The following is a 21,377-nucleotide window of genomic DNA, read 5'->3' as shown; positions in this document are numbered from 1 at the left end:
TATTACAGCAGTTCATTTATGGACTGATCTTTGCATGAAGATTCAGAATTGGTCTTCAGCAACCCATGGTTGTCGGAAGAGGCAACTAACGGGATCGGGTGGTCAGGCTCGCTGACTTGCTTTACACATGTTATCGTATCCCATATGATTAGATGGGTACTCGCGCTGTTGATCACACTCGATTGTCTGGTCCAGATTCGATGAATTACAGAGCGCCGCCATATAGCTGGAATAATGCTGAGTGCGGCTATATATTGGAGTATTTAGGAAACACAGCTTCACTTTCACCAACATGTCTGCCATAAACACCATGATCTGTGACATTATAGAGTGATGTTTTCCGGATTACTGACATCGTGACAAATAATGTGTAATGTGGGCTTCCAAACCTGAAATGACAAATTAACTCATAAATTAATTAGCGAAAAATTATTGAGTGTGAATTCAACAAGTAACACAGTCATGTTATACAATTACCGCTTGTATTACAAAAGTAATTAGGTTACGAATCAGTAACGATTACTGTACAAAGTAATAACACAACCTTTGTCAGATGATTGCCCCAAAACGACCTTCTGTCCGTCCACGCCATTTACCATGGAACGTGAAACTAATAAATATTACAGTTGGTGACAATATTAAATCCGCCTCTGTTCTCACGATTCCCGGATTCCACGCAGCATATACTCCTAATCGACTGCCAAATTTCCACTTGTCCAATGCATCCCATTCCTCATGCAGGACAGGGTCAAGTTCGTTGAGAGTGGTCGGTCCAAGGATACCCCAGACATGTTCGATGACAATTCTGGACTGAGCGCTGGTCATGATAAAGTGGGTAAGTTCTGTTAGAGGTACTCTGTAGCAATACCACTTGTGTGACTTTGTGTTGGCATCCTGAAACACAAGACGACGTCCATTGCTGTGTGTAAGTGGCGCCTCGTGTGCCTCCTGTGTGTTGTCACGGTACGTGGTACTGCCCAGTCACATGACCGTGAAAGACACGTGAATGTGTTCTGCTAGCCACAGTGAAAATACAATTGTTCCAAGTTTGATGTGATCATTCAGTAATCTACTGTTGTATTTTACACAAAGCCACTCTCACCCCAACCCCCCATCCCACACACCCTTTCTTGTAACTATTAATATCAATATTTGAAAGAAGTATGAAATACACATGCACAATGTCATTTAGAAAGTGGTCAAATGTAACATATGTTATATTTGGGATTACACTTTCTTTGTAAAGTACTGATTCTAGTACATTTGTTGGGTTGAGGTTTGGGTTCGAATCCCGGATGGGAATCAACCCAACAAAAGTACTAGAACCTGTACTTTACAAAGAAAGTGTAATCCCAAATATAACATATGTTACGTTGAAAGAAGAAGTATTCATGTAAATTTCAATTCGACTGTTTTATTGCAATTTTTATAGATAGATATATTTTTTATATTTTTATATTAGTAAACATGCACCTACGTACATTTTCAGATAAGTCGAGCTCAGAGTTTCCTTACCATGTGTCTGTGTATCTAAACAGTATGAATGATGCTGTAAGCTTTCTGTTATTTACTGAGATTTATCCATGCGAAAATGATGAATGATATTGTTGAAATGAGGGTTATCTGCTTTTGGTCAGTTTGACGGCTCGGAAAATAACCGCGCCTCAGCGAAGAGGTGTGTGTCGTTTCAAGCCACTTGATTGGCCGAGAGACATGGTCACGTGACACGACACAAACAAACTCATGTTGCCTCGTGGAAGTTTGTTTGCCACTTTGACCGACTTACGTCGTCTCATGTTTTCTGCCATTTGACAGGTATGGTTTGTAGTTGCAGGTAAATAGTATGACATATAGTGTATGGAACAGTTTTACTGTTACGTGTTGCATTTTCGTTGACAATAGAAGAATGTCTGGGCTTTTATTCAGTAAATAACCTTAGACGAATATTTCCAACGACCTTGACACTTTGATACGTGGTTCCAACAAATATGGATGTTTTATGTTTCTTTGCGAAATGATGAATTGATGTCAGCAAGAATAAAACACATTGTCCCCCTGTGACAACGATTTATCTACCTACACCATCTGTCGTCAGCTGATTATCAGTCTTTCATTACCCCGCCTCCTCTCTCAACTCTGCCCCCTTCTCTCCCGCACCCCCTTCTCTCCCCCCACCCCCGGCCTTTCCTAAGTGCAGAAAAGTACTGTCATGAATCACGTGATGTGCTTCATGCTCTAACGTAGTTTTCACATGGCAGACAAATGATGTGTTCATTTAGTACAGATTACTTTGAGTATTTATCTATAGTGATTTAATTCCTGCGTTGCAAATGAATATTATATATTATAGTGACTGGGTCACTTGAACATAGACTAAGGCTAGCTTTGTCTATGATGACATACAATTTTGATAGAATCAGATAATTCCATTATTTGAATTATAGATTCTTTTTTCACAACCTTTCCAAATTTTCAACTTGGTCGGCCAAATGAAGATTATTTGTCAAAACAGACCTGGGTTTTCTGGTCAGTAAAGTCTAGGTTTCTTTGGCATATCATCCAAGTCCAGTATAATCATTATTTAGATTTTTATCTTTATACTGAACGGTTAGTCATACAGTTACATAATATTGATGGTGATATATTTTCGTAATGATTCATTTATGATATATCAAAACCTAAAGAATTCATATTTGTTATATGCCTCCTCACCTCAGTATGGTTTTACGCCGCTTTTACCAATATTCCAGGAATATCACGGCGGGGGATACCAGAAATGGGCTTCACATATTGTACCCATGTGGAGAATTGAACCCGGGTCTTCAGCGTGATGAGCGAACGCTTTAACCATTAGGCTACCCCGCCGCCACTATATTTGTTATATAAAGTCAGTATCCATGATTGTTATAGATACTATATTCATTGAGGAAGACTGACTGACTGAGTTTGGTTTTACGCCGCTTTTAGCAATATTCCAGCAATATCACGGCGGGGGACACCAGATATGGGCTTCACTCATTGTACCCATGTGGGGATTCGAACCCGGGTCTTCGGCGTGACGAGTCAACGCTTTAACCACTAGACTACCCCACCGCCCCCATTGAGGAAGAAGATATTTTAGATGATACAGTATGATTCACTTGTTCTCAATACAGAAGCACATTATGATAGCTGTGTTAAGTAATGAGAAAAATATGGTAATATTAATGCCAAGCTACAAGTCCATTCATACACAGTCAACCTCTATTACCCATCTAACTGCTTTGTATAAGTTCAACCATTCAAACAATAAATTTCTCATGCACTTCATCATATCCGCACACATAGTTCAAGGCTTCTTCACAAATTCATTTATAGCGACATAATTGTTCATGCACTGAAAGGTTTAGTCTGGTGCTATCATTTGAAGCTTTGTTCAAGTAGGAAACAAGGGTTGTAGCACAACAGAGCAGTGAATAGTTCAACACTAATTCATTTATAAATAAATCTGTAAGTAAGTGAGTCTGGACCAGACAATTCAGTGATTGACGTCATGAGCATTGATTTAGGCAACTGGGATATGATGACATAATCACATTAGTCGCGTCCTGTGACAAGCCAGGGTTACTGAAGACCAATCTCAACGGGTCCTGTTGTGTGTAGATGTTGTAGCATTGAGAAACAGAGAGTATGTATATTCATAACACTACTTATTTTCTGTTGGTGCCGGTTTGTTTCTTTTTAGGCACAGAAATCAGTTATGCAGATCTTAACACTTTGTCCAGTTAAAAGCTTGACATGAACTGACTGATAAGAAAGCTCATATGTATGATCTTCAATCAGGGAAAGAAACCTTTCAAAATTTCCCACTAGACTACAGGACCAGTGAGTGGTCCTGTCTGTACTTCACTGGTCCAAAATAACATTTGTAGATTAACTATATCAACACAAAATTCACTGCAATACCACTGCAAACTTATCATTTAGTGGTCCTGATTAATTTTTGCTTGCCAAGGACCACAGGACCAGCATAAATTTTGCACACTGTCCAATGGGGGTCCCAACTAGTCTTTGGGTGTTGGGGCTTTGGGGTAGCCTAGTGGTTAAAGCGTTCGCTCGTAACGCTGAGGAAACGGGTTTAATTCCCGACATGGGTGTAATGTGTGAAGCCCCAGATGTTGAGATTGGTGACCTGGTTGATAGCATGTAAATATATCAGTGGATCATTGCACGCAGCATCAGCATGGTACACAATTGGTTGTCACATGCCACAGTCATATAGCTACAAAATGGCTGATGTTAAGCATCTGAGAGAATTTTATGCTTGTTCTCGTAAGATGTCTATTAGTGATTAATTTTAGTATAACTTGAACAATAGTATGTATCACATAATTGAAAGTAATAGAGTTCATCCCATCAAACTGAAAATATGTAATATCTTATTTTCAGAACGCAAGCAGTTTTGAGTCCAATATTTTGAATAAGCAGATTTACAGTCAGTGAGAGTTAAAAAAAAACCCTCTTTGGACTGGACTTGGAGTATCTCGCTCATCCTGAAGGGGAGACACAGCTTGCAACAAGACAGCTTCACACAAACTTTCGGAGATCAGTCACGTGATATCTAAGAGCGGGACTGACCATGCTGCACCATGTGTGCTACAGCCAACTGGCATGTCGCCACATGTTCAAGCGTGTGGGTGGTGCTGTGTACTCCAGTAGGAGACACATCGGAGATGAACTGAAAGTTGTAGCCATTCGACGTGAGACTATTAATGTTTGGGAGAGAAGAGCTCCGCTGTCACCTAGTCATGTGGCCAAACTTGTCAAAGATGGGTTCAAGGTCATTGTCCAGCCGTCCAACAGAAGAGCATACAGCATGCAGGTAAGGAGCAAGTGAGTGACTTTGGTTTAACGCCGCTTTTAGCAATATTCCAGCAACATCACGGCGGGGGACACCAGAAATGGGTTTCACACATTGTACCCATGTGGGGAATAGAACCCGGTCTTCAGCGTGACCACTAGGCTACCCCACCGCCCCCAGGTAAGGAAGTCATGTGACATCCTGGTGAATGATATATATCACTCACTGAAATACAAGGAAGGATCTTGGATTTGAACCCGATTTTCCAATTCCATGACAACTCAGTGATGCCACGTTACAGATGTGTCAGTACATGCAGTGGGTCATCACATACCATGGTGTGTTTGATGTGAACAGCAGGCTCCAGAACCCTGTGGCAGTGTTTGTCGGATTCACTGGGGTAAACATCCAAGACCTGCATCAGCTGTATATTACTTGACTAACGTTCAAGGTGGCCTTGGATTAAGATTGCTGACTCCAAGATGAATCCCAGCTCATAATGTACTTAATGCTTGAGATCATGAAAAATGTAATCTGTAGTTCTAAAAAAACAGGTGCTTGCTCTGAGCTCAAGTTGTCAGTGGAAGCTGGATTAGGATTGCTTATGTATTGGTTTTGGAATTACATAGCTTTGATGGACAGTCTGGAAATAAATTGGTATTTACAATGTCAATAATTTGTTACATTATCACTCAACTTTGATTTTGACAGCTTGATTCACGATTTGCCGCTCATATATTGATGATAAACATTCAAATCTGACTCCAGCGATATGATGCAAGTCTCAGACCATGACCACTTAGATGGAGCCCACGAGCTTTGGTGCTGACATACCTTGGAACGTAATCAGGGTGAACCTATGGTCATGGTGTTGGTGTGCCCAAGAACCGCAACTCTGCACGGCACAACACAGTGCATGAGACACCTGGGCCACCCATATCTTCAGACTGCAGAGATCCTTGTTACAGCCTGTATGATCAACCCAATATGTTCTCCCGTCAGTTTAGAGTTAGTGTATGTACAATGGTTGATATGGTGTTGTTTGATACATCGCAGGAGTATGCTAACAGGGGTGCCGTCATCCAAGAAGACCTGAGTGAAGCATCCCTGGTGATCGGCGTGAAGCAGGTTCCCATTGACCTCCTCATGCCTGAGAAGACATACGCCTTCTTCTCCCACACCATCAAAGCTCAGGAGGCCAACATGTCACTGCTTGACGCCATTCTAGAGAAGGTAGGTACACATGACACATGACAGATTGATGGAATAGGTATCATCATGCAGGGCGTAGTGCTGGAGAAGGAGGATCACATGATTTATAGGGGTGAAACAGTATGCTCTTACCACGGTATGGTACGTATTGCAGTACAAGACCTTCGGTTCGGTCCGTTACCGTTCAGCACATGAGAACTTACATCCAGGAGAATTGCGTCCGTATAGCAAAGAAATGCATAGATTTTGACGAAATGTTTCCATTTCTAGACATTTTAGAAAAGGTTAAAAAAGGTTAATGAAGGCAAAATACCATGGTTCTACTAATACCACGGTATACTACAGTTTCACCCCTAATGATTTTTGCAAAGTTGTTACCCTTATATTTCTGGATATGGATAGGTTTGTATCCGAGATGGTAATACTGTGATGGCTTCACAGGTAATGAGCCTCTGTGAACTGTGGTTACAGAATATTCGCCTGATCGACTACGAGAAGATGGTGGATGAGAATGGTCAACGTGTGGTGGCGTTTGGGAAGTATGCAGGCGTGTCAGGCATGATCAACGTGCTGCACGGGATGGGACTACGGCTACTTGCTCTGGGACATCACACTCCGTTCATGGTAGGTGGGATTCCTGTTGTCAACATTGTCATGCTGGCTCTAGGACACGACGCTCCGTTCATGGTAGGTGGGGTTCCTGTTGTCAACATTGTCATGCTGGCTCTAGGACACGACGCTCCGTTCATGGTAGGTGGGGTTCCTGTTGTCAACATTGTCATGCTGGCTCTAGGACACGACGCTCCGTTCATGGTAGGTGGGGTTCCTGTTGTCAACATTGTCATGCTGGCTCTAGGACACGACGCTCCGTTCATGGTAGGTGGGATTCCTGTTGTCAACATTGTCATGCTGGCTCTAGGACACGACGCTCCGCTCATGGTAGGTGGGATTCCTGTTGTGAACATTGTCATGCTGGCTCTAGGACACGACGCTCCGTTCATGGTAGGTGGGATTCCTGTTGTCAACATTGTCATGCTGGCTCTAGGACACACGACGCTCCGCTCATGGTAGGTGGGATTCCTGTTGTCAACATTGTCATGCTGGCTCTAGGACACGACGCTCCGCTCATGGTAGGTGGGATTCCTGTTGTCAACATTGTCATGCTGGCTCTAGGACACGATGCTCCGCTCATGGTAGGTGGGGTTCCTGTTGTCAACATTGTCATGCTGGCTCTAGGACAGGACGCTCCGCTCATGGTAGGTGGGATTCCTGTTGTCAACATTGTCATGCTGGCTCTAGGACACGACGCTCCGTTCATGGTAGGTGGGGTTCCTGTTGTCAACATTGTCATGCTGGCTCTGGGACACGACGCTCCGTTCATGGTAGGTGGGGTTCCTGTTGTCAACATTGTCATGCTGGCTCTAGGACACGATGCTCCGTTCATGGTAGGTGGGATTCCTGTTGTGAACATTTTCATGCTGGCTCTAGGACACGACGCTCCGTTCATGGTAGGTGGGATTCCTGTTGTCAACATTGTCATGCTGGCTCTAGGACCTGACGGCTCTCGCTCATGGTAGGTGGGATTCCTGTTGTCAACATTGTCATGCTGGCTCTAGGACACGACGCTCCGCTCATGGTAGGTGGGATTCCTGTTGTCAACATTGTCATGCTGGCTCTAGGACAGGACGCTCCGCTCATGGTAGGTGGGATTCCTGTTGTCAACATTGTCATGCTGGCTCTAGGACACGGCGGCTCGCTCATGGAAGGTGGGGTTCCTGTTGTCAACATTGTCATGCTGGCTCTAGGACAGGGCGGCTCCGCTCATGGTAGGTGGGATTCCTGTTGTCAACATTGTCATGCTGGCTCTAGGACCTGACAGCTCCGCTCATGGTAGGTGGGATTCCTGTTGTGAACATTGTCATGCTGGCTCTGGGACACGATGCTCCGCTCATGGTAGGTGGGATTCCTGTTGTCAACATTGTCATGCTGGCTCTGGGACAGGACGCTCCGCTCATGGTAGGTGGGATTCCTGTTGTCAACATTGTCATGCTGGCTCTGGGACAGGACGCTCCGTTCATGGTAGGTGGGATTCCTGTTGTGAACATTGTCATGCTGGCTCTGGGACACGACGCTCCCCTCATGGTAGGTGGGATTCCTGTTGTCAACATTGTCATGCTGGCTCTTGGACACGACACTCCGCTCATGGTAGGTGGGATTCCTGTTGTCAACATTGTCATGCTGGCTCTGGGACACGATGCTCCGTTCATGGTAGGTGGGATTCCTGTTGTCAACATTGTCATGCTGGCTCTGGGACAGGACGCTCCGCTCATGGTAGGTGGGATTCCTGTTGTCAACATTGTCATGCTGGCTCTGGGACACGACGCTCCGCTCATGGTAGGTGGGATTCCTGTTGTCAACATTGTCATGCTGGCTCTAGGACAGGACGCTCCGTTCATGGTAGGTGGGATTCCTGTTGTGAACATTGTCATGCTGGCTCTGGGACACGACGCTCCCCTCATGGTAGGTGGGATTCCTGTTGTCAACATTGTCATGCTGGCTCTTGGACACGACGCTCCGCTCATGGTAGGTGGGATTCCTGTTGTCAACATTGTCATGCTGGCTCTGGGACACGATGCTCCGTTCATGGTAGGTGGGATTCCTGTTGTCAACATTGTCATGCTGGCTCTGGGACACGATGCTCCGTTCATGGTAGGTGGGATTCCTGTTGTCAACATTGTCATGCTGGCTTTAGGACACGACGCTCCGCTCATGGTAGGTGGGATTCCTGTTGTCAACATTGTCATGCTGGCTTTAGGACACGACGCTCCGCTCATGGTAGGTGGGATTCCTGTTGTCAACATTGTCATGCTGGCTCTGGGACACAATGCTCCGTTCATGGTAGGTGGGATTCCTTTTGTCAACATTGTCATGCTGGCTCTAGGACACGACGCTCCGCTCATGGTAGGTGGGATTCCTGTTGTCAACATTGTCATGCTGGCTCTAGGACACGACGCTCCGCTCATGGTAGGTGGGATTCCTGTTGTCAACATTGTCATGCTGGCTCTAGGACACGACGCTCCGCTCATGGTAGGTGGGATTCCTGTTGTGAACATTGTCATGCTGGCTCTGGGATATGAATCTCCGCTCATGGTAGGTGGGATTCCTGTTATCAACATTGTAAACAAGACCATGTAAACACCCTTCTAATCTTCTAATGACATTGTATGTATTTTGTCTGTGTAGCACATCGGGCCCAGCCACAACTACAGGAACACAGAGATGGCCCGCCAGGCTGTGCGGGACGCGGGCTATGAGATCGCTCTGGACAGGCTGCCCAAGTCTCTTGGTACCCTCACATTCGTGTTTACAGGTTCAGGAAATGTCTCCAAGGTAATCATTAATCTGGTGATAGAGATAGGGAGAATTTAACTGTTGTTAATGCGAAGGGTTTGTTTACAGGCAACCCAAAGAGTAGTATCAGTACAGCAAGTACTGAGAGATAGGGGTCAGCCTTGTGGTTGACTTGTTACACTAAAGGCCTGGGTCTCATTGTCCACGTAGGTACCATGTGTAAAACCGATTAATGGTGTATACTGCCATTGTTTAGCTGGAACTTGGTGGGATTCAGGGTTAGAACAGGTCCCCAGCAAAACACACTGGTCTCCCTGTGGGGACAAAGCTATCGTAGCGCTACGACTGTCATACCTCCTGTAGTGTAACATAGACTTACGACAGTCGTAGCGCTACGATAGCTTTGTGAATGGGGGCCCTGATGTCATGGATCATTACTCACAATACCTCCTGTAGTGTAACATAGACTTACGACATGTCGTAGCGCTACGAAAGCTTTGTGAAATGGGGGCCCTGAAGTCATGGACCATTACTCACAATACCTTCTGTAGTGTAATTTAGACTTACGACAGTCGTAGCGCTACAATAGCTTTCGGGAACGGGCCCTGAAGTCATGGATCATTGCTCACAATACCATCTGTAGTGTAATAGAGACTTATGACAGTCGTAGCGCTACAATAGCTTTCGGGAACAGGGCCCTGAAGTCATGGATCATTGCTCTCAATACCTTCTGTAGTGTAACATAGACTTACGACATGTCATAGCGCTACGATAGCTTGTGGAACAGGGCCCTGATGTCATGGATCATTACTCACAATACCTTCTGTAGTGTAACATAGACTTACGACATGTCGTAGCGCAACGATAGCTTTGTGGAGCGGGGCCCTGATGTCATGGATCATTACTCACAATATCAATGACCACTTCGACTTTACCAGATTCATACATATTTACAGATTGCCTTAAAAAAGCTGGAGTTTTGTTAAGTTCAGCAGAAGACAATATTCACTCACTCTTGTACCTACCAAGAAACACTGACCGACACTGCTGAAACTGGCGCAAGCCAATACTGATTCAAGCCTCCATGTTTACGGAAGAGTCTATGCTGTTTCAGGGTGCTCAGGAAGTGTTTCAGGAGCTCCCGCACGAATACATTGAACCACAGTACCTTCCCAAGGTGGCCAGACATGGAGGTCAGTATAGGGGATTAGTATAGTATCCCATGTTCCTCATGAGAGCTGTCTGTCTCTCCGCCAGACTTGGTGACTTGGCTGATGTCGTCGTGACCTGATGGCGTACGTGGATGTGTGCTCGTGTTTTCAGTCACAGGTTATAATGGTTATAGACAAACAGCCACTATACACTGATACGCTAAACATCCCAGCAGCTCAGAGAAAATTGACAAAAGGGGACATTTATATCTCTGGACAAGTTTCTAATTTTATGTCAGTAAAGAACAATCATCAATCACTGATGTAAATAAATAACATTTGCAATATTGAACAAACTTTATGGATAAGGACTTGCCACATTCCTGCTGGACAATGCTCACTCACTCACTCGGCGCGGTGGGGTAGCCTAGTGGTTAAAGCTTCTGCTTGTCACGCTGAAGACAAGGGTTCGATTCCCCACATGGGTACAATATGTGAAGCCCATTTCTGGTGCCCCCTGCCGTGATATTGCTGGATTATTGCTAAATGCGGCGTAAAAACCAATTCACTCACTCATTCACTTACTCACTCTTGTTCCAGCCACCAACAAGGTGTACGCTTGTGTTGTGAGCCGAGATGATCATTACGTCCGGAAGGATGGCGGGCCATTCAATGCGGATGAATTTGAGGAGCACCCTGAAAGATACGCTTCAGCTTTCAGCCATAAGGTATGAACAGTTTGGTTGATCTCCAACATGGACACCATTAATCTCTCTCACAGATCCTACAGCATACACTGTGTGAAACAGCTATTCCATTCTTATCATCTACCTATATATCACAGAATGCGACCTGTTTGGGCTCTGGGAAATTACAACACTTTGGAAATTATTAGCAATCTTTGAATTACATAACCTTTCACATAGATATTTATTCAAGATGATGTTAGTTGATGGCACTGTGTGAAACCCATTGCCATGATAATTCTGGAACATTGCTAAAAAACATGAAACTTAACACACTCACTCCCTGTTGTCCCCACTAGGTGGCGCCATATGCCTCCTGTATCATCAATGGCATCTACTGGGCACCGAATGCTCCTCGTCTACTGTCCATCCCAGATGCGAAGGTGCTTCTACGACCTCAGGAATCTCCGTGGATTGCATCCAGTGCGGGATGTCCTCAGCTCCCCCATCGGCTTGTGGCCCTCTGTGATATCTCCGCTGACCCTGGCGGATCCATCGAGTTCATGAAGGAGTGCACAACCATCGACTCCCCATTCTGTTTGTACGATGCTGAACAGAACATGGAGACAGAGAGGTAGATATTGTTATGGTGTAATATCATCATGAGGATATACTGGTATTGTTCAACCCATATCACCTAAAGTTACCACCTAAACTTATCCAACATGGATCTTTAGTACACCAGCCTTCACTGGAGTTATTGCCTGGCGAGATATAACATTGTAGACCATTGTGATGTCACCAGTTACCATTTTAGACCATTGTGATGTCATCAGTTACCATTATAGACCATTGTGATGTCATCAGTTACCATTGTAGACCATTGTGATGTCATCAATTACCATTGTAGACCATTGTGATGTCATCAGTTACCATTGTAGACCATTGTGATGTCATCAGTTACCATTGTAAACCATTGTGATGTCATCAGTTACCATTGTAAACCATTGTGATGTCACCAGTTACCGTACCATTGTAGACCATTGTGATGTCATCAGTTACCATTGTAAACCATTGTGATGTCATCAGTTTCCAAGACATCCACTCCGCCTCTGAAGCTGGTTATCTGTACTTTTACACTGAAGACACTAGTAATTACTGGTTTCTATCTCATGTTGATATTTCTCAAAAGACAGTATGGTTGAATTGTCTGTCAGTTGAATGTATTTCTGTATGTTCAGTAATGAAGTTATATATGTGGTCTGGTATTCTAGTTTTGCTGGAGATGGTGTCCTGATCTGCTCAATTGACAACATGCCTGCCCAGATTCCACGCGAGGCTACAGACTTCTTTGGGAGCCTGTTGCTGCCCTATGTGAAAGATATGGTGAGCTCCACACATGGCTTAGATTAGGCTCACATCTTTGTCACCTTTGTCTCTTATTTTATGGTATGTCATTTATTTTAATGCAATAGTGAAAGCCTTTTGAAAGACAATTAGTTATTCATGTCAAGGACCTTAACGTAGTTGTGTTAAGTATGTGTCATTGACTACAATGTGGCCTCATCCATAAATGTAAAATGCCTTGACTTTTGAATGGAACAACCTGGCTGTCAGGAGGCTGAACTGTGGGATTCACGCTGGTTGTTGTCCAACACACCATTCATCAGTCATAGCATTTTTCATTTGTGGAGGTCATAGTTAATTTTTCACCTGTCTCAGAAGTAATCCAGAAGCCTCTTGCAATCTGAAATCTCTGAACGAGTATTACCTGTAGCAAGTTATATTTGGGATTACACTTTCTCAGTAAAGTACTGACTAAAGTACCGACATATTTTAGGGTGTGAGTCCAATCTGGGATTAAAACTCACACTCTCAGAGTCAGGTACCCAGTTGCCAGAACACAATAACAGTGATCGAACCTACTCAGCCATTGTGGTGGTCTATCTACCAGTGGTATAGATCACATACTTGTGTACCCCTCTGACAAGAGTAAATTGGCACGGTTCCCATGGCAGAAGCTATAGGCACCATGTCTTCAGAGTGTTATCTGAGATTCTATTGTTCACACTACTTTTTTAATGTTGTCTTTGGCTGTCTATTGGTTTGGTTGTGATTCTGTGATGCAGCTGTTAAAGTAACCTTTCATTTTGCAGCTGAAGTCTGATGCCAAACATTCCTTCCATGAATATGACTGTTCTCCTGTGGTCAAAAATGTAAGTTGGGTGAAAGTATTTGATTATAGGATGCAGCTATGTTGCGAATCTGGGGGACGCTTTACACACTGCATGCTGTATTTGTAAAAGTTGTTGCTAAAATGAGAGTTGGGGGTAACACGGATGACCTGTATGACATCGGATGTGCTCTAACAGAGGTTGACCTGTTTACAGGCTAGTGTGATGTAGCTGAAATATAGCATAGGGACATAATATTGAAGGTGCGTTGGGGAAGCCTAGTGGTTGAAGGTTTTGCTTGTGACACTGAAGGCCTGGGTTTCATTCCCCACATGGGTACAATGTGTGAAGCCCATTTCTGGTGCCCCCTGCTGTGATATTGCTGGAATATTGCTGAAAGCGGCGTAAGAGCATACCAAGAAGAAGACAAGTGGAAAATTACTATCATTCCTGAGTTTTTTACCTTTTGGGAGGTCAGTGGGTGTAGTGTTAGCTCTGAGGACATGTGTTTGATTCCCACAATGTACGATGTGTAACACACATTCCTTGTGTCCTCTGTTAAGCACAGAGGTCAGTCATGATAATGTACAACTGAATAAATTATCAGTGTGTTAAAATGACTTCTGATTCAGTAGTGTTTGAAACATTTGTTTAATGTGTCGCAATATAATGAGAATACAGAATAAATGAATTGTGTTGTCTTGTGTTTTTCCAGGCAGTGATAGCTTCCAATGGATCTCTTGCCCCAAATTATGAATACATAGATGTTCTCCGACGACAGGCTAAGTAAGTCGTTGAGAATATTGTCACATTGCATCACATACCACTGTCATATCAACTGCTATATCTGCAGGTCGAATTTGTTTCATATCAGAGCTATGTTGGATTGTTTATGGAGGGAAAACAAATATCATATTCATTTGGGGCATGTTATTGTATGTCCTGATTGAAGATGTAGGGAGTCACAAAATGATTGCAAATAGAAGTCATTGCTGGAATATGACACCTTGGTCCCAAGGAATCACTTAAGATGCTGGTGTGGTGGGTGGCCCGGCCTTGTCTGTGGGTCACAATCTTAGTTTGTTTTCCCAGTGTTCCTGTTCTAGGAGTAAAGATTCTAATATAATAGGGGCGGCGGGGTAGCCTAGTGGTTAAAGCATTGGCTCGTCACGTCGAGGCCCCGGGTTCAAATCCCCACATGGGTACAATGTGTGAAGCCCATTTCTGGTGTCCCCCGCCGTGATGTTGCTGGAATATTGCTAAAAGCGGCGTAAAACCAAAACTCAGTCAGTCAGTCAGTCTAATATAATATGTTAATGTACGTAACCATCCTTCTCCTCCAAGTACTGTTGTAGGGCGCTAGAATCAACACTTCCCTGTGACTCAGAATTTGGGTTACAGACTGTTATAATTAATTATGCCGTTCCACGACAACACCACCCTCCACCCTCACCATTACCTGCACCCTACCTGAGAGTCACACCACACAACTGTCCACATGGAATGTGTTGAACAAGACTCACTCACTCACACTTTCTCCTCTCCTGTTTACATGTACATCAAGGCTCTGTCTGTATCTGACCACTCAGTTTTCATGTTGTTTGTAGAGACCAGAGGAGGTAAGACATTCACTGTCATTCCAAGGGCATCATAAAGTAAATGATACGTGTAACATATGTATATGAAACACTTATAATGGTACAGATATACACAGAAAGCATATTTCAGTCAGACCTAGCTCAAACGTGGCTAATTCCAGAGTGTAAAACACCTGTACAGTAATCTGTTAACTGTTTTTATTTAGAGCTATGGCACTATCTTTGTCATATATAACTTTTTTAGACCGCCTCCGTGGTGTAGTGGTTAGAGCGTCCGCCCGGAGAGCGGAAGGTCATGGGTTCGATCCCCGGCCGCGTCATACCAAAAGACATTAAAATATGGTACTTGTTGGTCCCTGCCTGGCGCTCGGCATTAATAGGTACAACAAGGACTGGTCGGCTCGGAGTCAGTATAATGTGTCTGAGTGGGGTATTCATGCTTCACTGCGGCATGGTATCTCAGTGGGCTAGCACTATAAAAACCAGCTTAAGTCTGGGCTAGTACAAGCAGCCGCACATACACATACACCCGCATGCACGTCGTCATATGAGCGAAATATTCTCAAGCACGACGTTAAACCCAATTTCACCTCACATCACCTATAACTTTTTTATGCCCTTATAGTTTTGTTTTGTGTTCTTGTGCCTTTTTGTTACTTGGCTTATTCATTGTATGCAAAATATAGTCAAAATATAACTAAAAGTTTCTGAATGTTTTTCGCTTGAGGTTATTTCTCAAAACTGTTGGTGACTCTTAGAAATATACAAAAGACATGAAGAAATGGTATTTTTACAGTGTTTAAGTTGTTTTTTAACAGATTTTACACGAGGAAACAAGACTGTTCAATTCTTCTTTAATGACTACTGGTCTAGATTTTGGTTTTATATTGGCTCACTGAGTAATTAAATTACTGCCTATATGTAGGTTGTCTTGGCTGTAATCATTTCCCTCTCCTCATACCTAGATCTGTTACTTATTTCATTTTTCTTGTTTATGTTGCCATTCAGTTCTACTACCTTAGTAACACTACTGTCTCATTATTGGAAGAGTGATAACATGCCATTTACTGTACCTGCATGTAGTGTTTTCTACTAAATCTAAAACATTTTTGTAGAGGGCATATAAAGTATAAAATTGGCGGGATAAGGTTGAATAGTGTGATTGTAGTGAGTGGGGTCTGGAAATACAGCTGATATTACAAGTAGAGATCAATGCTTAGCACATAGTATAGTTTGTATAGTTTGTATATAAATGTTTCCACTTCCTTATCATTTATGTCATATGTATTTCATGTGAGACTTGAAATGGAATAAAAATAATATTAAATTTTTTTTTTAAAATCTAAAACATTTTTTGCTTTAAAAACTAAGATGAATGTTATGTATATTCATTTCTTAACTCAGACACAATTGATACATTGTTTTTCTGGTGTAGATAGTGTCTTCTTCAAACATGGTGAATACTTAGTCTCTCCAGTGATAGGTGTCTTCTTGTCTCCCTGTGGAGGTAGTGAGGCAGTTCCTCCATATCCCATATTGGTCTCTCTGTGTACTTCATGGACAGAAAAGGTCCCCTATATCCCATATTGGTCTCTCTGTTACTTCATGGACAGAAAAGGTCCCCTATATCCCATGTTGGTCTCTCTGTTACTTCATGGACAGAAAAGGTCCCCTATATCCCATATTGGTCTCTCTGTTACTTCATGGACAGAAAAGGTCCCTATATCCCATGTTGGTCTCTCTGTTACTTCATGTCCCCTATATCCCATGGTCTCTCTGTGGACTTCACAGAAAAGGTCCCCTATATCCCATGTTGGTCTCTCTGTTATCCCATATCCCATGTTGGTCTCTCTGTTACTTCATGTTCCCCTATATCCCATGTCTCCTGGAGTCTTGGGGTAGAAAAGGTCCCTTAGATCCTATGGTTTGTCTCCCTGTGTACATCTTGATGCCGAAAAGATCCCCTTTATCCCATATTTGTCTCCCTGGGGATATCTAGGAGCAGAAAAGGTCCAGTGTATCCCATGTTTGTCATGTGAATCTAGTGACCCTGATATCTAACCTGGCTGATAGTCTGTCACTATACCCTGATAGTGATAGTCTGTCACTATACCCTGATAGTGATAACTATGATAGCTGATAGTCTGTCACTATACCCTGATAGTGATAGTCTGTCACTATACCCTGATAGTGATAGTATGGATCAATGCTCCTACTTTCAACCACTGGGTTGCATTGCCAGGGCATGTACTACCTGAAAGAAGTTCTTATTGCAATAACTACTCTGTCATGCCATGAAAGATTAACACTAGTAACATGAAAGAAGCAGGTGCCCCTTCACTTTAAGTAGAGTATATGTAGCCTTTATACAGGTCGAATAGTTTTGACTGTGACATCAGACAATATTCACTCACTTATTGGGGATCAGATGTTTATTTTTGTGAATATGCAGTAAATATATGCAGCAAATATTCCAGTAAATGATCCAGTAAAACCTGCTTGTTTCTGTGAAGTCAACATCGTGTTGTCTTCATTCAGCATGGTGTAGCGTGGCTGCGTGATGGCTGTGTTGCTTTGTGTAATCTTGTAATCAGCTTTTAGTATTTTACTATAGAAATATCGGAATAAAGAAACATAAGTAATATCGGAATAAGGAAACATAAGTAATATCGGAATAAGGAAACATAAGTAATATCGGAATAAGGAAACATAAGTAAGATCGGAATAAGGAAATATAAGCCAAACACAGGACCATTTCAGATTGACTGAGTCCTGTGAACCCTGTTATGTTTACAATTGTTCATATTTGTGACAAATTTTCTGTAATGCTGAGTCTTCCATTGTTCATGTTGGCTATGACCTAATTTTAATATAGTGTATAAACTGAAAACTAAGTTTCTTAATTTGGTTTGACTGTACATTGAGTGCTGTCTCAGTTGTTAAGGCTCTGCTGATTGTCGTTTCTGGTGTCCAGGGCAAGTCACAAGGCCCAGCGAACCTCCAATGGCATTGAGAAACGTGTACTGGTCCTCGGTGCGGGATACGTTGCTGGCCCGGCTGTAGAGTACCTGTCACGTGATAGCTCCACACACGTCACTGTGGCATCCCAGTTCAGCGAGGAGCTCGACAACATCAGTCAGAAATGTCCGGTGGCAGACTGTTTGTTGATGGATGTACAGCGGAGTCATGAGGAGCTGGAGCGCCTCATCCCTGAACATGATGTCATCGTCAGGTGCGTAAACATCCACCTGTCAGGTGGTTTTCAGGTGCAGAAACAGTGTGATGTCATCAGGTGCATAAACATAATGTGGACATAAATGATACTGTGTGCGACGTCACAGTACAATGTTGTGAGCCAGATATTTAGTAGTGATAGGGATAAAAATCCAATCATGAATTTATCAGGATCTAGTGTTGAATATTTTATTAAGTATTTGATTGCTGTGCCATTTTCAGCTTGTTGCCGTATGAGCTCCACCCAGACATTGCCAAGCTGTGTATTGAGCACCGACGGAACATGGTGACAGCCAGCTACGTGTCTCCCGCCATGCAGCAGCTCCATCAGAGGTATATCTCTCACAACAATCACACCATATTATTCCTTTATGGCTTGAATTGCAGATAGTTTTGGTGAAAGTGTCGAAGGAGGGAATATTAAAATTTATTCAAAAAGGTGACATCACCTCCTATTTATAAATGGATCACAGAATGTTTATACGAATATTCCCTGAACTGTGTTGTGATTTTTCCAAGTTTGAAGAATATAGGATTTGCTGAAACCATGATCCAGCAAATACAACAGTAATGGCCAGACGTGTGGAGTTAACTCCCTTAGACCATTGAGCACATGCTTGTGGTATGGGTAGTTACGTCCGGGGCCTGATGTAAAATGGCAGCCTACATGTATGTAAGCATGTGCCAGACAATAAACCTAATACAGCCTTGTTAAATAACTACACAAGAGGAAAGATCATTACTTCTGTACCCTCTTGTTTCTTGTGCTTTCTGGTATCCCTCGCCATGATATTGCTGGAATTTTGCTAAAAGCGGTGTAAAACGAAACTCACTCACTCTTGTGCTTTCCCCACTGGTCTGCTCAGATAACCATGATCTGACTGGGCTTGGTAACTCTCCCATGATGAAAAGGTGGATGTAAGTCAGCAGTACATGTAGTTCCAACATGCTTATGTATTGATGCAGTGGTGGGGTAGCCTAGTGGTTAAGGCATCTGCTCATCATGCTGAAGGCCTGGGTTCGATTCCCACATAGGTACAATGTGTGAAGCCCATATCTGGTATCCCTGCCATGATATTGCTGTAACATTGCTAAAAGCAGAATAAAACCGTACTCACTTACTCACACACCCCTGCCTTATGTATTGATGTAGTACAATGGAGATATGACACCTTGGAAGATCAAGGGTCTGCTTAATTCCCTTGCCATAAGATTGAGGAATACTATAAGTTGTTCACTGGTCTTGAGGGGACATGGGCTGATGTGCCCTCGATGTTTGTTTATATTAACATAACATAAAGAAACATTGAGGGTACATCAACCCATGGGCCCCAAGGGACCAGTGAACAATGTATTTATCTTACCGAAAACCTCAATGGTAATTTTGAACTGTTCGAAGCACGGGTATCGGATCATAGTATGGAGTACCAGACGACAAGACGACAAGAAAAACAAATTTATCTACCTTCCATCAATTTGCATTCGCAAAACATCAGTAATTTCCGTACATCATACGTGATTCAATGTTATTCGAGATAAAGAATTACTACTACGAAGTACCAAATGAGTTCGGCATTCCTAGTGGCGTACATAGAAAATGTTACTCGCTTGTTAGCGGGGTACATTGAACATAATAGAAGAGCGCTCAGCCAATCAGAAAACGACATTTATGTGTGAGGCAAGATAATTGGTATTGATCTTTACAATAGTTGGGGAATGTGGTTGTTCAGTGAAACATACAACAATATGTACTGACATCACAGGTCGCCATGTCTTTCAGTGCTGTGGATGCAGGCGTGACTATCATGAACGAGGTCGGTGTCGACCCTGGCATTGATCACATGATGGCCATGCAGTGTTTCGATGAGGTCCGGAAAGATGGCGGGAAGGTAGGATATCTGGAAGCTCACTTTAGTGTGTCAGTTGTAGCTCAGCAGGACTGAAGATCGACATATGTTTATGGCATGTCTAGATCTGTCATTTGGATGTCATCTGTTTCTGCCCTTCTGAATTCTCATGAAAATATACCAGTAATGGGGAACTAAAGTAACTTTCTTATTGAAATAGCTTGGAAACTATATATGGTGAACTGAAGGTGACTGCCTTATAATGAAATTGGAAACTATTCTACAAAGGTAACTGTGAGTGGAGGATAATAATGAATAGGACCAAGTAGACATTTCAGTTCTATACAGATTACAAATATTGGTCCCAGAGATATGTATAGACTTCTAATATTAGACCATGAATATTGGTCAAGAATATATGAATATAGACCATGAATATTGGTCAAGAATATATGCAGTCAGACCTCGTTAATACGAACACTTTGGTTTTTTTAAAAAACGTTCGGATAGTGAAACATTCGTACTGCTGAAACCACAGTATATGCACCGAGTTACTTCCCCTTGATATCTTTCCTTACTATGGATACGTGAAGAAATCAAAACAAAACATCAAAGACAATCACTGGATTTATTACACATTGTTTCACACACACGTTTTACTTACAAAAGAAGTCTTTAATGGTGGGCTGCTGCAAAGGTTGTTTTGAAGAATTGAGCATGTCCATTGCTTTATCTGCATTTTCGATGTCACCCTGGCACTCGTAGTACGTAATGATGTTACAGAGGTACAGTCTCATGTCTGTTCAAGACAGAAGGGTGACAGTGTCTTCTGCTTCTTCTATATATATGAATACAGACCACGAATATTGGTCAAGAATATATATAAATACAGACCATGAAATATATGGTCAAGAATATATATATATATACAGACAATGAATATTGGTCAAGAATGTATATGAATGTAGACCATGAATATTGGTCAAGAAAATATTAAATACAGACCACGAATGTTGGTCAAGAATATATATAAATACAGACCACAAATATTGGTCAAGAATGTACATTTGTATATGAATGTAGACCATGAATATTGGTCAAGAAGATATTTAAATACAGACAAAGAGTTTCCATAATATTTGTTTTAACACTTTAAATGTTGTTTACAAATACATAAAATGCGAACTAATCACATTGGCAGGGAAATAGTCATTCCAGCACACTCTGAAATATGAACTGTTTCATGTGGGGACAGTAGATCACAATACACTGTCAAAACATTTG

The 21,377-nt window shown here is 42.6% G+C and overlaps 1 protein-coding gene across 1 annotated transcript in view; it reads left to right on the top strand.

The window, feature by feature from the left end:
- The first annotated feature begins 1,746 nt into the window (after positions 1-1,746).
- The window catches only part of LOC124252979 (alpha-aminoadipic semialdehyde synthase, mitochondrial-like), a 31,894-nt gene continuing 12,263 nt past the window's right edge, over positions 1,747-21,377 (top strand). Inside the window, 14 exon segments of the mRNA XM_046686692.1 lie at positions 1,747-1,834; positions 4,429-4,861; positions 5,897-6,073; positions 6,524-6,676; positions 9,296-9,442; positions 10,518-10,596; positions 11,155-11,282; positions 11,600-11,874; positions 12,515-12,626; positions 13,397-13,456; positions 14,130-14,200; positions 17,987-18,244; positions 18,469-18,579; positions 20,027-20,135. Coding sequence (XP_046542648.1) covers positions 4,619-4,861; positions 5,897-6,073; positions 6,524-6,676; positions 9,296-9,442; positions 10,518-10,596; positions 11,155-11,282; positions 11,600-11,874; positions 12,515-12,626; positions 13,397-13,456; positions 14,130-14,200; positions 17,987-18,244; positions 18,469-18,579; positions 20,027-20,135 — 1,923 coding nt within the window. The 5' untranslated portion in view covers positions 1,747-1,834; positions 4,429-4,618.

This window comes from Haliotis rubra, unplaced genomic scaffold, assembly GCF_003918875.1.
Source record: "Haliotis rubra isolate DU_JTF1 unplaced genomic scaffold, ASM391887v1 Scf53, whole genome shotgun sequence".
Lineage (NCBI taxonomy): Eukaryota > Metazoa > Mollusca > Gastropoda > Lepetellida > Haliotidae > Haliotis > Haliotis rubra.
The sequence above is the reverse complement of the archived record's forward strand: the minus strand, read 5'-3'. Positions and strand labels throughout refer to the sequence as shown.